The sequence below is a fragment of the Trypanosoma brucei genome, chromosome 5 (assembly GCF_000210295.1).
Source record: "Trypanosoma brucei gambiense DAL972 chromosome 5, complete sequence".
Lineage (NCBI taxonomy): Eukaryota > Euglenozoa > Kinetoplastea > Trypanosomatida > Trypanosomatidae > Trypanosoma > Trypanosoma brucei.
In genome coordinates, this window is record NC_026738.1 from 409,677 (window position 1) to 423,759 (window position 14,083).

Consider the following 14,083-nt stretch of genomic DNA (forward strand, 5'->3'; position numbering starts at 1 on the left):
TTCACTTTCCCACATAAATGCAATTATGCACAAAAAAAAAACAAGCAATACTCATAGAATCATCAGCAAACATTATTGTAGTTTCAGCAATACAACCGCAGTTATCATCTTTACTTCCACTTCATAATCATATTATCTTACAAAGGCAATCACATCATTCCAACAGTAACAACCCTCCACTCTCAGATATCCTATTGATATCCTTGTTTCCTAGTTTTGCTGAAGGATAAAATAAATATTTTGCCACACCAACTTGTAGTTGCTTATGGCTTCTCTTATTTCCAATTCCATGGGAGGTGAGTACACATATGCATATATCATGTATGAAAGAAGTATTTCCTTTTGATGTGATGATTACTGGATATGAACAAACAAATAGTAACATTCATAAATTAGCTACCTAACAACTTGTTCATTATGAGTTGAGTGGGAGGTGTCATTGTCACCGCTACGTTTTGAATAGTATTCTGTTTCACTGACAACTTCCACCCTGTAGTTGAATAACTTCACGCTCTCTTGTGTAACCACACTATCAGAAATCACAATACTCTTCAGCACCCTGCAATATCTCAAAAATCTCAAATCCTCCAGCTTTTCACAACACTTAACATTCAGTTTCTCCAACCTCGTGTCTTCATATCTGTGTATTCCAGTTATCTCTCGCAGGTTTCGACACCCAGATAAATTCAATTCCCGCAATTCCTTCACATGTTTTAGTCCTCTTACCTTCTGTAAGCCGACACATTCACGAATATCAATAACCTCCATCTTTACACATCCACCCACATATACATCTTCCAACGCTTTACACTTTTCAATGATCAGTTTGAGAGGATTATTTGCTTCACGCACATCAACATTACGCAAGAGCTCACACTCATCAATTCGTATTTCCCTTATACTCTCATGATATCTGAACATACTAAAGCTTTTAATACTGCCACAATTATTCACAAGAAAGCTCTTCAAGGCTTTACATTGCCCCAAGCCCTTTAACCTGCCTATACCCTGACAGTGCGTGAGTTTCACATTGCCTTATGCCCAGTCTTTTATCGACCATGAGTTTATTAGATATTGTCACTGACGCCATTGTTTCATGAGCCGTGTCAGGTCCCTGCAGGTCTCACTAAAAATGCATACGAAATATGATTATTTACCTCACTATTCCCTTCACGGAATAAGAATTTTCTTATTACACCATAAATAGGGGGAAATATATTCGTTTCTAAATGGCCAGGCCACACCTCCACATTTTTGAATTGTTTGATGGGAAGATTGCACATCTTACAAGCACTGTTTCATATGAAGGGGGGGGGGGAGTGTGCTACACATGCGCCTTTACTTCACGCCAGCTTGGGCTGTAGATATGCACATACAACCCATTTTCACATCTCCCGTAATATTTATTGCAGAAAAAATAGTTTATTATTATTATTTTTATTTTGAGGGGATGGGGACGGAGGGTGGAATAAAAATGTCATATATAATGGAAGGGAAACCTCTCCCGCAACAGGTGAGAAATTTTTAAATTTTAACCTCTCCAGAGGTTAGCCCTTCCTAAACTAAGCAAAATAAGCAAGAGATGATAATATCATTCATTCCTTCCTGTAACATGGAGAGGTTGCCCCACCCTTTTTGTCAGGTGAAGAAACTGCCTCACCTTTCTCATCAATTACATCTTCAGCATTACCTCTTCTTCGTCTCACAAACACAAGCACCACAGCTGTAATAATCGCGAGGATAGCGACAGGTATGAGAACAGCCATAAGTATTACCTTGCTCTCCTTGATCTTACTGCTTAGTGCTGATCTATCACTAGTCTCTAGGAGGTCACCAAAATCGGCATCAGCTCCAACGACCTCTGATTCTGTTCCGCTTGTTGTTCCTGTTCCTGTTGATGATGATGATGATGATCCTCCTGTTGTCTCTGTTGCCCCACTCTCTCCAGTTGAAGTGCCAACCCCTCGCTGTGTGGCCTCGGGAGCGGCACCTCCAGGGTTTGTAATTTTCGCACCCCTTTTGCTTGCTTCCTTGGCTTCCACTAAAACTTCGCTGAGTGGCTTGCCTGCACTCAATCCGCTATGAACGACATGTGCTGCATTGTAAAAGCCAGATACATCATCACAAGTCTTTTTACCTTTGCTATACGATTCCTCGAGTTTCGTTAGCTCATCCATCGTTTTGGTGTAATCTGCCCTCCATGCGTTGCGGTCGTGGTCTGTTGCTTCCGGCTTTTTTTTGTCCCAATCCTCTAAGGCCTGTTTCATCGTTTCCGAGGATACATCTAGGTAAAACACAGCCGTATAGCCCGTTCCTTTGCAATCAATTGGGTTCCTTTCCCGCCCTAAGTAGTGGTATTTTATTTCAACACCATAACACTTCTGATTGTTTGCATTATCTTCCTTCGTTCCGCAGTACCACTCTAAAAGCTGGTGAAGTCCACTTGAGTTTTTACCCTCATCATCAAGTCCCCATCCTCGCGCCTTTTTTGCTGCCTCTGTCACCGACTGGCAGTGTTTTTTCGCTTCCTCGCCATACTTTTCTGCTTCTGGCAGCTTCTCCTTTAATTTATCCTTTGCCCTTTCGTATATGTCCTTCACCTTTTTAGTATCAGCGTCCGAAAGTTTCGAATAGCCATTGTTACTCTGTCCAGGGTCTTGTAGCGTTTGTAACCAGTGTTCCAACCTATCCAACCATAGTTTTAGTTCTTCCTCAAAGCCTTTAGTTTTATCTTTGATATAATCTGCTTTTCTTCTTGCAACAAGATCAGCGACATCCGTTAGCTTACACAGCGCCAATGCACCTTCCTTGTTTAGCTTTGTGCTCCCACTTGCTACCACCACTCGTAGCAGTAAACCTGCAAAGATAACCGCAACCAAGGAATACCTTATCATATTTCCCTTGTATCAAACTTCGCTTCTTTATGTATGTTTCGCAAGCAAGTTCACTTTCCCACATAAATGCAATTATGCACAAAAAAAAACAAGCAATACTCATAGAATCATCAGCAAACATTATTGTAGTTTCAGCAATACAACCGCAGTTATCATCTTTACTTCCACTTCATAATCATATTATCTTACAAAGGCAATTGCATCATTCCAACAGTAAAAACTTTCCACTCTCAGATATCCTGTCGATATCCTTGTTTCCTAGTTTTGCTGAAGGATAAAATAAATATTTTGCCACACCAACTTGTAGTTGCTTATGGCTTCTCTTATTTCCAATTCCATGGGAGGTGAGTACACATATGCATATATCATGTATGAAAGAAGTATTTCCTTTTGATGTGATGATTACTGGATATGAACAAACAAATAGTAACATTCATAAATTAGCTACCTAACAACTTGGTCGTTATGAGTTGAGTGGGAGGTGTCATTGTCACCGCTACGTTTTGAATAGTATTCTGTTTCACTGACAACTTCCACCCTGTAGTTGAATAATTTCAGCCTCTCCTGTGTAACCACACTATCAGAAATCACAATACTCTTCAACACCCTACAATATCTCAAAAATCTCAAATCCTCCAGCTTCTCACAACACTTAACATTCAGCTTCTCCAACCTCGTGTCCTCATACCTGTGTATTCCAGTTATCTCTCGCAGGTTTCGACACCCAGATAAATTCAATTCCCGCAATTCCTTCACATGTTTTAGTCCTCTTACCTTCTGTAAGCCGACACATTCACGAATATCAATAACCTCCATCTTTACACATCCACCCACATATACATCTTCCAACGCTTTACACTTTTCAATGATCAGTTTGAGAGGATTATTTGCTTCACGCACATCAACATTACGCAAGAGCTCACACTCATCAATTCGTATTTCCCTTATACTCTCATGATATCTGAACATACTAAAGCTTTTAATACTGCCACAATTACTCACAAGAAAGCTCTTCAAGGCTTTACATTGCCCCAAGCCCTTTAACCTGCTTATATCCCAACAGTGCGTGAGTTTCACATTGCCTTATGCCCAGTCTTTTATCGACCATGAGTTTATTAGATATTGTCACTGACGCCATTGTTTCATGAGCCGTGTCAGGTCCCTGCAGGTCTCACTAAAAATGCATACGAAATATGATTATTTACCTCACTATTCCCTTCACGGAATAAGAATTTTCTTATTACACCATAAATAGGGGGAAATATATTCGTTTCTAAATGGCCAGGCCACACCTCCACATTTTTGAATTGTTTGATGGGAAGATTGCACATCTTACAAGCACTGTTTCATATGAAGGGGGGGGGGAGTGTGCTACACATGCGCCTTTACTTCACGCCAGCTTGGGCTGTAGATATGCACATACAACCCATTTTCACATCTCCCGTAATATTTATTGCAGAAAAAATAGTTTATTATTATTATTTTTATTTTGAGGGGATGGGGACGGAGGGTGGAATAAAAATGTCATATATAATGGAAGGGAAACCTCTCCCGCAACAGGTGAGAAATTTTTAAATTTTAACCTCTCCAGAGGTTAGCCCTTCCTAAACTAAGCAAAATAAGCAAGAGATGATAATATCATTCATTCCTTCCTGTAACATGGAGAGGTTGCCCCACCCTTTTTGTCAGGTGAAGAAACTGCCTCACCTTTCTCATCAATTACATCTTCAGCATTACCTCTTCTTCGTCTCACAAACACAAGCACCACAGCTGTAATAATCGCGAGGATAGCGACAGGTATGAGAACAGCCATAAGTATTACCTTGCTTTCCTTGATCTTACTGCTTAGTGCTGATCTATCACTAGTCTCCAGGAGGTCACCGAAGTCCGCATCAGCTCCAACGACCTCTGGTTCGGTTCCACTTGTTGTTCCTGTTCCTGTTGATATTGTTGTTGATCCTCCTGTTGTTTCTGTTGCTCCACTCTCTCCAGTTGAAGTGCCAATCCCTCGCTGTGTGGTTTCGGGAGCGGCACCTCCAGGGTTAGTGAATTTTGCACCCTTTCTGCTTGCTTCCTTGGCTTCGACCAAAACTTCGCTGAGTGGCTTGCCTGCACTCAATCCACTATGAAGAGCGTACGCTGCATTATAAAAGCCAGATACATCGTTAACTGTCTTTTTCCCCTTTTCGTGTGACTCTTCGAGTTCCTCCATTTTTTTTACAGCTGAGTCGTAGTTGGCCTTCCAGTTGTTGTTGACTGGCTCACCGTCGCTTTTTGGCTTCTTCCTCTCCCAATTCTCTAAGGCCTCTTTCATCGTCCCTGATGTCACATCCAGGTAAAACGGCACTGTAGAACCCGTTCCTTTGCAATCAATTGGGTTCCTTTCCCGCCCTAAGTAGTGTTCTTTTACTTTAACACCATCACACTTCTGATTGTTTGCATTATCTTCCTTCGTTCCGCAGTACCACTCTAAAAGCTGGTGAAGTCCACTTGAGTTTTGACCCTCATCATCAAGTCCCCATCCTCGCGCCCTCTTTGCTGCCTCGGTCACCTCCTGATGGCGTTTTCCAGCTTCCTCGCCAAATTCTTTCGCTTTCGGGAGTTGTTCACTCACTTTACCTTTCGCCTTTTCGTATATTTCCTTTACCTTTTTAGTATCAGCATCCGAAAGTTTCGAATAGCCGTTGTTGCTGTGTGCACGGGTTTCCAGCGTTTGTAACCAGTGTTCCAACCTGTCCAGCCAGAGTTTCAACTCATCTGCGAAACCTTCAGTGTCCTTTCTGATTTTATCTGCTTTTTTTGTTGCAACAAGATCAGCGACATCCGTCAGCTTACACAGCGCCAACGCACCATCTTTGGTCAACTTTGCATTCGAGTTCGCTACCACCACTCGTAGCAGTAAACCTGCAAAGGTAACCGCAACCAAGGAACACCTTATCATATTTCCCTTGTATCAAACTTCGCTTCTTTGTATATTTCGCAAGCCAGATCACTTTCCCACATAAATGCAATTATGCACAAAAAGAAGCAATACTCATATAATCATCAGCAAACATTATTGTAACTTTAGCAATACAACCGCAGTTATCATCTTTACTTCCACTTCATAATCATATTATCTTACAAAGGCAATCACATCATTCCAACAGTAACAACTTTCCACTCTCAGATATCCTGTCGATATCCTTGTTTCCTAGTTTTGCTGAAGGATAAAATAAGTATTTTGCCACACCAACTTGTAGTTGCTTATGGCTTCTCTTATTTCCAATTCCATGGGAGGTGAGTACACATATGCATATATCATGTATGAAAGAAGTATTTCCTTTTGATGTGATGATTACTGGCTATGAACAAACGAATAGTAACATTCATAAATTAGCTACCTAACAACTTGTTCATTATGAGTTGAGTGGGAGGTGTCATTGTCACCGCTACGTTTTGAATAGTATTCTGTTTCACTGACAACTTCCACCCTGTAGTTGAATAATTTCAGCCTCTCCTGTGTAACCACACTATCAGAAATCACAATACTCTTCAGCACCCTACAATATCTCAAAAATCTCAAATCCTCCAGCTTCTCACAACACTTAACATTCAGCTTCTCCAACCTCGTGTCCTCATACCTGTGTATTCCAGTTATCTCTCGCAGGTTTCGACACCCAGATAAATTCAATTCCCGCAATTCCTTCACATGTTTTAGTCCTCTTACCTTCTGTAAGCCGACACATTCACGAATATCAATAACCTCCATCTTTACACATCCACCCACATATACATCTTCCAACGCTTTACACTTTTCAATGATCAGTTTGAGAAGATTATTTGCTTCACGCACATCAACATTACGCAAGAGCTCACACTCATCAATTCGTATTTCTCTTATACTCTCATGATACCTGAACATACTAAAACTTTTAATACTGCCACAATTACTCACAAGAAAGCTCTTCAAGGCTTTACATTGCCCCAAGCCCTTTAACCTGCCTATACCCTGACAGTGCGTGAGTTTTAAACTTTCTAACGCTTTGCAATGCTTCAGAGGTTCTAATTCAGAAACTGTGCGACTGTCTGTAACCGTTATTTTCTGTAAACCTTGTAACTGTTCCACTCCTTTAAAGGTTTTGAACTCATCACATTGTTTTATATCCAGGCTTTTGGTGGCGGTGAATTCACGGGAAAGTATCACCAAGTTTTTTAAACCCCCAAATTTCGCAATCTTTAGAGTTTCTTGGAAATAACTATACGGAACTTCCGTTTCTTCTCTCGCCCTCTTCGCCACAATGTTCATTTTGCCTTTGTCTTGGTAGTAATCAGGGAGAAAAAAAAAGATGTCATGCACACATTTTCTGACGCATGAGTATATCTGCATCGGAAAATCGATAGATTCCCATACGCTAGTATTAGTATTATTATTATTATTATTCAGAAAAATATATATATATAGTTACGTTCGTGATATGGAGGAGAACAGCGGGAAGGAAACTATAAAGTACCTCCTTCCATCCGAATGAGGGGAAAAAAGTGCGGGGGCGACAAATTTGTCGCCACTACTTGAGGTTTCTAATTGGTTTCGTTACGTCTAACACTAACTAACTGATTAACCGTTTGTGCATTAATGCGGTGCCCTTCATATTTAATTTACGTAAGGTCGAACAACACGACATACACACATATTTGTAAATAATTTAAATATTTTTTATATATTCCATCGCTCGCTCACGACTGGCGGTCTGTTTAGTGAACTACTTAAACTCGGTTACCGACCCACTTGTTTCATCTGCCTCTTTTTTGTTTTTTTTTCTCCTTTGGCTACGGTCTCTGCTTCACACTTAGGGATTGGCATGTGGGCGTAAGCGCGTGCATATATTTGTAATAATAATAATAAAAAAAGAAGGGTCATTGGGTTCCATTAGATGAGACATGCGGCCAAACCAAAACTGAATATTCCCACAAAATATGACACACCGGTGCAAAACATCTCCGCGGCATTTGATATTGCGGTCTGTTGTGCATGAAAATCATTGGCTTCGCACATCTGTTGGTTACTTTTCATGTGGCACGAGCGAATTGTGTGTGACAATTAGAGGGAGAAGAAAAAAAAAAGAGAGAACCAAATCTCCAACGCCGTTTAAATTTTTGCCCTGAAAGGAATGGTTCATAAATGTGAAATGGCTAAAAGCAAAACGAGGATTCCAATTTACGCGTTATATGCTGCACGGAGGAACAAGGAAACAAACCCGCATTAATTTGTGGGTAAGTCGGCGAGCACTCAGTTTGCAACAATCATGAATTAAATTGAAGTGAAGTCCAAACATTTGTAGAAGGAAAGAAAATGGAAAAATTAAAAAAAAACACGTCATTACAAGAGACAATGACAGCTGTGACAACATAATGCTTTCGATGATACGCCAACTTCTTTCAAAAATAACTATCGACCTCACTCAATTTCATCCAAATTTTAAATGCTAGAGGTGATACCAACGGCAGCACGCACACGCGTAGCTTTCCAACGTGCCCTCCGCGGAATCATTATTTCACGTCGACGATAAACTTTCACACCTGCAATAGTTACGTGGCGCCACAACTTCTTTTTTTTTTTTAAATATAAAAAACCCAACAACACAACTTTCACTGCAGAGAAGAGGACGATGTCACGTGTTTATCTTTCCCAATGTATTAGATTTAAAGCGGAAGGAACATATGTGCTGCGCGTTGTAGTGGATACGGTACCATTAAAATAATGAATACAACATTGGATTTGTCTACCTGCATGACGAAGTGGGGAAGGGGAAGGGAGGGGAGAAAATAAGAAAACAACAAAATAAAAAGGAGAGAAATATATATTTGCGTGTATGTGCATGCGTGTAGCGGAAACAATCCCCGCAAAGTAAATGCGCTTGTATAAACAAAATAGAAGGGACGGTTAGTGATCACCCATGTGTGCGTATGGGGACAATAAATATAAAACACAGGACCGGAGATATACACGAAAGAAACCAAAGAAACAAACAAACGGGAATTTTTAAAAGAAAAACCAAGAGAACAAATACATGTGAGCCCGCACCCAGGTTAATGAAGAAAGGGTGGAAGAAAAGAGGGAAGTCAAGAAATAAAAGGAATAAGGAGCGTATAGCGAAATAAAGAAGGGAGAACATACGTGAAGATTATCATTCGATATATCTACCCCGTTACACTATGATGCCCGAGCCCGCAAGCGCGCGCCACGGAAACAAAAAGAGAGAAAAGCGCACGATATAAGGCACGGGGCTTGAAACAAATATATAGACGAAAAGAAAAAGGGAAAGGGAGATGCGATGCTCTTGTCAACCCCCATTTCCTTACCTTTTGTTGGTTACTGTGTAAAGACGAAGTTTAGTGGGCAAGAATAAGATAATATATAATGGTAAAAACACGTTAAACTAAAGGGATGCCATAATGGCTATGGTAACAAAAAATGCGGAGGGTGGGGTGAGCCGCGCGTACGGCGGACTCAGGGTTGGGAACAAGCAGAGAACAAATGCAAAGCTTAGCCGAGCAGTGAATAAACCAAATCACCTGTAAACATTGTCATAACGTTACCGTAAAGCCATCAATATCGCTCAACTGCCCAGTGGCGATACTTGTGCTGCGTCCCGTGGATTGAGAGACCACAGTGTGATCTATGACCTTTCCAACCTTCGCAGCAACAATATGTATGACTTGCCTACAGTAGTCATCGCTCCATACGAATCCTGCCTCGGGTGGCAACGCAACACGCCACCGTTCGCAAAAGGGCATCAATGCTTTCCGTCGTTGTGCGGCTGTAAACGTGCCCAGTAGGGCATTGAGGGAGTCGACAATAGTTTGGGCTGAACGCGTTATTGCATTGCCTGAGAGACCGCGTTCGCCGCTGGAAATAGAGCCTTCAGAGCTATCACCGAAGACACAAGTGTCCTTATCGATATCCAGCGCTGCAAAGATCCTTCCCGGCACAGCATTCAGTTGCCATATTTCCACAGGTGCGTTCACACCGCGAAGTTCAACGGGAGCAAGTGCGGTGACATCAAACTGCCGCCGTTCCTCGGCCCTCAGCGACATGTATGTCGCACGTGTCATTAACACCTGCCCACCATCTGCCACACCTTCCGTCCGCGCTGCCATGTTTGATGTGTGTCCGTAGTAGTCATATCCTTTAGTAACCTCATCATTCCGAATTTCGCATAACCCGGTGTGAATCCCAACACGCACACGCAGGCCACTCCACAGCTGGTCGTACACGTTAGGATCCAGATGTGCGGACGGCGGAGTATACCCCTCTTCTTCTTCAGCTCGCCGCCGCTCCATATCTCGGTAGAGCTCATCGAACGCAGTCGTCCCCCAGTTGTGGTGCAAGAATGTCCGTTGCAGATCATGTGCAAGCTGTACGGCAGCGAAGGGGTCCTTGCAAGCAATCATGAAGGAGTCTCCAACCGTCTTTACCTCATAACAGTTGTATCGCACAATAAGTGACCGAATCAAGCGGTGGTGCAGGTCAACAGCATCGGGCATCAACTCGGGGTATGCCGACCACTGCGCAGTGCTGCTTTCAATGTCTGTGAAAACAAGCGTCACAGGATCTGACAGTTCCTTCGGCGCATTCCCGTTGTCACGGGCACTACGCTGTGCGAAGTACAATTGACAAACAACTATCGCCACAAACAGAAACACAGTGAAGAGAGAACCAACGACGATGCCTATGAGCGTTGAGCCTGTAGATCCAGCCGCGTTCGGGTCATGATATTGCATCGACGGCGTGACGGGTAGAGCGAGAGCGGGTACAGAGGCATTCAACACACGTGCCATCGACCACACGGAGATGCGGGTTGCTCCATAGTTCACAGCACATCCACCATCGCCAAGACCATCGACATCGTCGTTAACACACTCGCCATGGTTGAAAGGGCCATAGTACATATCGCCGGCACTCACACCGATGTTGTTATAGAAAAGATTAATCACCGTCTCCCCGGTCACCTTTTCTATACGCGGAATGATAGTCCGAACTACTCGTGCGGCGGCGAAACCCACCAATGCCAATGGCGTCCACTGCGCTGGGTCTGGAAGCGCGGCGTGAAACCCCTGTACGATTTCGGATGAGCTGTGGACCTCTGCCCAGTGCGGCAGGTTTGTTGCAATTAGCAGTCGGTTGGCGCTTGAGCTACCGTTGAAAGCTTTCAAAACCTCATCGTATAGAAGCACAACATCGAAGAACGGAACCAGCACATGTACGTCCGGGTTGCGTTCCATGTGTGCCACTACTGAACCAACATCGCTGGCAGTGAGACCAATAATGAACACATTGCCGTAAACAGGAAGTGCACCTTCTATTGTTTCATTGACTCGTGCTGTCACCAGAGAATGCGGCGTCACACCAAATGTCGCGAGCGTCCTTGTCAGTACGTCCCCGATTGCATTAGAGTCCTCCCCCCGAATGACGGCCCGCACGCCGCTGCCGCTGCTGCTCGAAATGTATGCCGCCAACACGAAGAGTTGTTGCTCAAGTGTAGGCGACAAATGGATCACATTCTTCATACGGCGATTTAGCTGTGGGGTGAGGGGCACGGGATCAATGAACGCCAAACCCGGCGTCCGCATTATTGTAGGATGCACTACGCCAAATACGGCTGTAACTGTCCTGGTATTCAACTCTTGCTGCAAGCTACCAGTCAGTCCATCTGAAAGTGCGGGAAGCGTATGCATAAATAACCTATTCGACTGCTCATGATGCCCCCTACTAACGCTGACCGATGCCGCATTGCGCATAATTGTCGCCGCCCTTAATGCAATGGGGTCATCTAATGTTAGGATGAAAAGACCGATTAGCGGAGCGTGCAACCCACCGGAATCACTGTAGCACCCTGATACGTCGCGCGTGATTAGCCCATCCGCCAAGGGCGAAAGGTTACCGTTCTCTTCCAACCTGTTCATGTAAATCACATGCCCACCCTGGTTACAACGGCATGTAGCGCCCTGAGCGGCTGCGGAGCCTGTGCATTCGCCACCGTAGTCACCAATGACGAGGTCATCAATCACGTACCGGCGCTGATTGTACAGCGATTTTTTAAATTCTTCCCTGCTCGTTAGCCACTCGCGATTGCTTAGCGCTTGCAGCAGTGTCTCACCGGCAACCCATCCAAGCACCGCCAGCTTCCCAGTGGTGGCATGCTTGAGAAAATGGTCTTCACCACCGGGGCTACTTTCGTTCTTTTGCGCCTTTAGATATGACCTCATTTCCTTCTGAAACCGTCGTACGGCATGGTGTTTGACGTCGGTTGCGAGCGGGTTTGTTCCCGTGATAATAACTTGACCTGACGCAAAGGCGACCTTTCCACTTCGACGGAGTTCTTCAGCTATGATGCTAATAGCTGGCTGCAGCGCAGATGGGGCCAGGATGTACATATCTTTTGTGCGTTCGTCCGAAGGCACCGCCAAAAGAAACTTGAACGTATCTGTGTTGGGAGGCCCTAATACAAGCACACCCTGCGGATGCAAGGAAGCGAATCGACTCCACATCGCATTGAAGACTTCACCGCTAGCCGAACCATAATCGGAACTTTCTAGCGCAAAAACTCCGCAGAGATCACGCCCCATTCTTGAAATCAGCCTCATCGTGAGTTCATACTGTACCTCACCATAAGAGGTATTGTGCAAATGCATTAAACCCAATCGAAGTGGTCGTAGTTGACTCAGTGCGTAGTAAATGAGGGCGATGAGTTCGGCAACAGGATCGGCTCCAAGGAAGTACAAATGCGGTGTCCACTTGCGGAGCCCGCTTGACCCAGTAACTGGGGCGAAGGCAATTACATTGTGCTTTTCGAGTAGAGGTGTCACGGCTAAGACATCACGGTCACTCAACGGCCCGAGCAGCACCAGTAATTCCGATTTGTTTGAAAGTTTCTTGTCAAGCGCATCAATGCTTTGATTACCATAAGATCCCCAGCTTACAGGAACAACGTGCACATTTCGCGCTGCAGTCCAATTACGCGCAGCGAGCGAGCTGTTGAAACCAGAAATGATGGCATCACCAATTGGTGAGGGAGCACGGAGGCCACGCATAAGGCACAGCACAGTCACTGTAACGTTATCTCCCGAATGCACGGAAGCCCGCAGTGGCATCGGAAGCAACATCAACAGCGAAAACATAAACAATGACACCCACAACCTTGGGACTCTTGAGTTATCCTTCCCTTCACAGCGAAGGCCAACACCAACACCATTGGCGCTCCCTTTAACGTGGACGGACTTTTCTCCTCCTCTTTTTCTCCATTTGCTCCCGAGTAAACTCGTCCTGTCGTTCATAATATCAGCAAATGGCTCAAATGGATCTGCAGTCTAAGTGTAAGCAGAAGGTGGCGGTCTAAGAAAGTGAACAAAAAAAAAGAAGAAAAAAAAGGGGAAATGGAAATGCGTTGTGACGTTGGGTAGTGAAGTACAGACATGGGCTGCGACTGTGGGTGAATTCGCGACCACAATATTTTCTTCATCCCTCCCCTTCATTGTGGTAAAACCAATGCAAAAAAGTGGGAAAGTGAAGAGTGGAGAAGGAATTCGAGTTAAGGGTATGTTCGCAATAGGCAAAAATAGCACAAATAACAATAATAAAGCGTGGTGGTCATATACATTTGCACATGACCACGTGCCCCTAAAGTCTCGGCGACTTTCCCCTGTGATACGTACATGGCATGGTGGTGGTAATGGAAAGGGATAATCAAACGGGGACCGCGTTAGAAGCTTCTCACACACATCGTTTCATTGGTTTCCAAAGGTGCAAACTGTGTGCGTGACAGCCGATATTATGTGGAAGAACTCTTTGCGTGACTGTCCACATTTCCATAAACTACCTGGTTTGTTGAGCGGTACGACGGGGAAAAAGATGAAAATTTACCGACCAACGTTACTTTCCTTCATAAGGGCGAAGAGGCGCCTCCTGGCTCCACGCAGCATAGAAATATGCTACCAGGTCAGTGCACACATATATACACATAAACACGCGAATATTTACTTACCTTCCCCTCACAGATATATGCATATGTATTATATATATATATATATATATATATATATATTCTTTTTCTTAATAATTAAAAAAAAAAAGGTCTCTCTTCCCCTTCTCCCCAAAAGACATTTAGTAGTGTAAATTTGGCTCTCCGTGTGCCTGTCTGGCTACCTCC

General features: G+C 43.8%; 7 protein-coding genes across 7 annotated transcripts; 1 reads left to right on the forward strand and 6 right to left on the reverse strand.

Annotated features, from left to right (window-relative positions):
- Window positions 1-396: 396 nt before the first annotated feature.
- On the reverse strand, window positions 397-921 carry TbgDal_V1920 (T. brucei spp.-specific protein; the record flags this gene model as incomplete). Its single annotated transcript, XM_011775039.1, has 1 exon — window positions 397-921. The coding sequence occupies one exon, from the start codon at window positions 919-921 to the stop codon at window positions 397-399; it is 525 nt and encodes a 174-aa protein (XP_011773341.1).
- Window positions 922-1,595: 674 nt separating this feature from the next.
- Window positions 1,596-2,894, reverse strand: TbgDal_V1930 (65 kDa invariant surface glycoprotein, putative; the record flags this gene model as incomplete). Its single annotated transcript, XM_011775040.1, has 1 exon — window positions 1,596-2,894. The coding sequence occupies one exon, from the start codon at window positions 2,892-2,894 to the stop codon at window positions 1,596-1,598; it is 1,299 nt and encodes a 432-aa protein (XP_011773342.1).
- Window positions 2,895-3,338: 444 nt separating this feature from the next.
- Window positions 3,339-3,863, reverse strand: TbgDal_V1940 (T. brucei spp.-specific protein; the record flags this gene model as incomplete). The annotated part of the gene is made up of 1 exon (XM_011775041.1): window positions 3,339-3,863. One exon carries the CDS (start codon window positions 3,861-3,863, stop codon window positions 3,339-3,341), a length of 525 nt encoding a protein of 174 aa, XP_011773343.1.
- A 673-nt stretch (window positions 3,864-4,536) lies between these two features.
- Window positions 4,537-5,835, reverse strand: TbgDal_V1950 (65 kDa invariant surface glycoprotein, putative; the record flags this gene model as incomplete). Its single annotated transcript, XM_011775042.1, has 1 exon — window positions 4,537-5,835. One exon carries the CDS (start codon window positions 5,833-5,835, stop codon window positions 4,537-4,539), a length of 1,299 nt encoding a protein of 432 aa, XP_011773344.1.
- A 438-nt stretch (window positions 5,836-6,273) lies between these two features.
- TbgDal_V1960 (T. brucei spp.-specific protein) lies at window positions 6,274-7,263 on the reverse strand (the record flags this gene model as incomplete). Its single annotated transcript, XM_011775043.1, has 1 exon — window positions 6,274-7,263. One exon carries the CDS (start codon window positions 7,261-7,263, stop codon window positions 6,274-6,276), a length of 990 nt encoding a protein of 329 aa, XP_011773345.1.
- A 2,198-nt stretch (window positions 7,264-9,461) lies between these two features.
- TbgDal_V1970 (receptor-type adenylate cyclase GRESAG 4,putative) lies at window positions 9,462-13,211 on the reverse strand (the record flags this gene model as incomplete). Its single annotated transcript, XM_011775044.1, has 1 exon — window positions 9,462-13,211. One exon carries the CDS (start codon window positions 13,209-13,211, stop codon window positions 9,462-9,464), a length of 3,750 nt encoding a protein of 1,249 aa, XP_011773346.1.
- A 496-nt stretch (window positions 13,212-13,707) lies between these two features.
- Window positions 13,708-14,049, forward strand: TbgDal_V1980 (hypothetical protein, unlikely; the record flags this gene model as incomplete). The annotated part of the gene is made up of 1 exon (XM_011775045.1): window positions 13,708-14,049. One exon carries the CDS (start codon window positions 13,708-13,710, stop codon window positions 14,047-14,049), a length of 342 nt encoding a protein of 113 aa, XP_011773347.1.
- Between the last annotated feature and the right edge of the window lie 34 nt (window positions 14,050-14,083).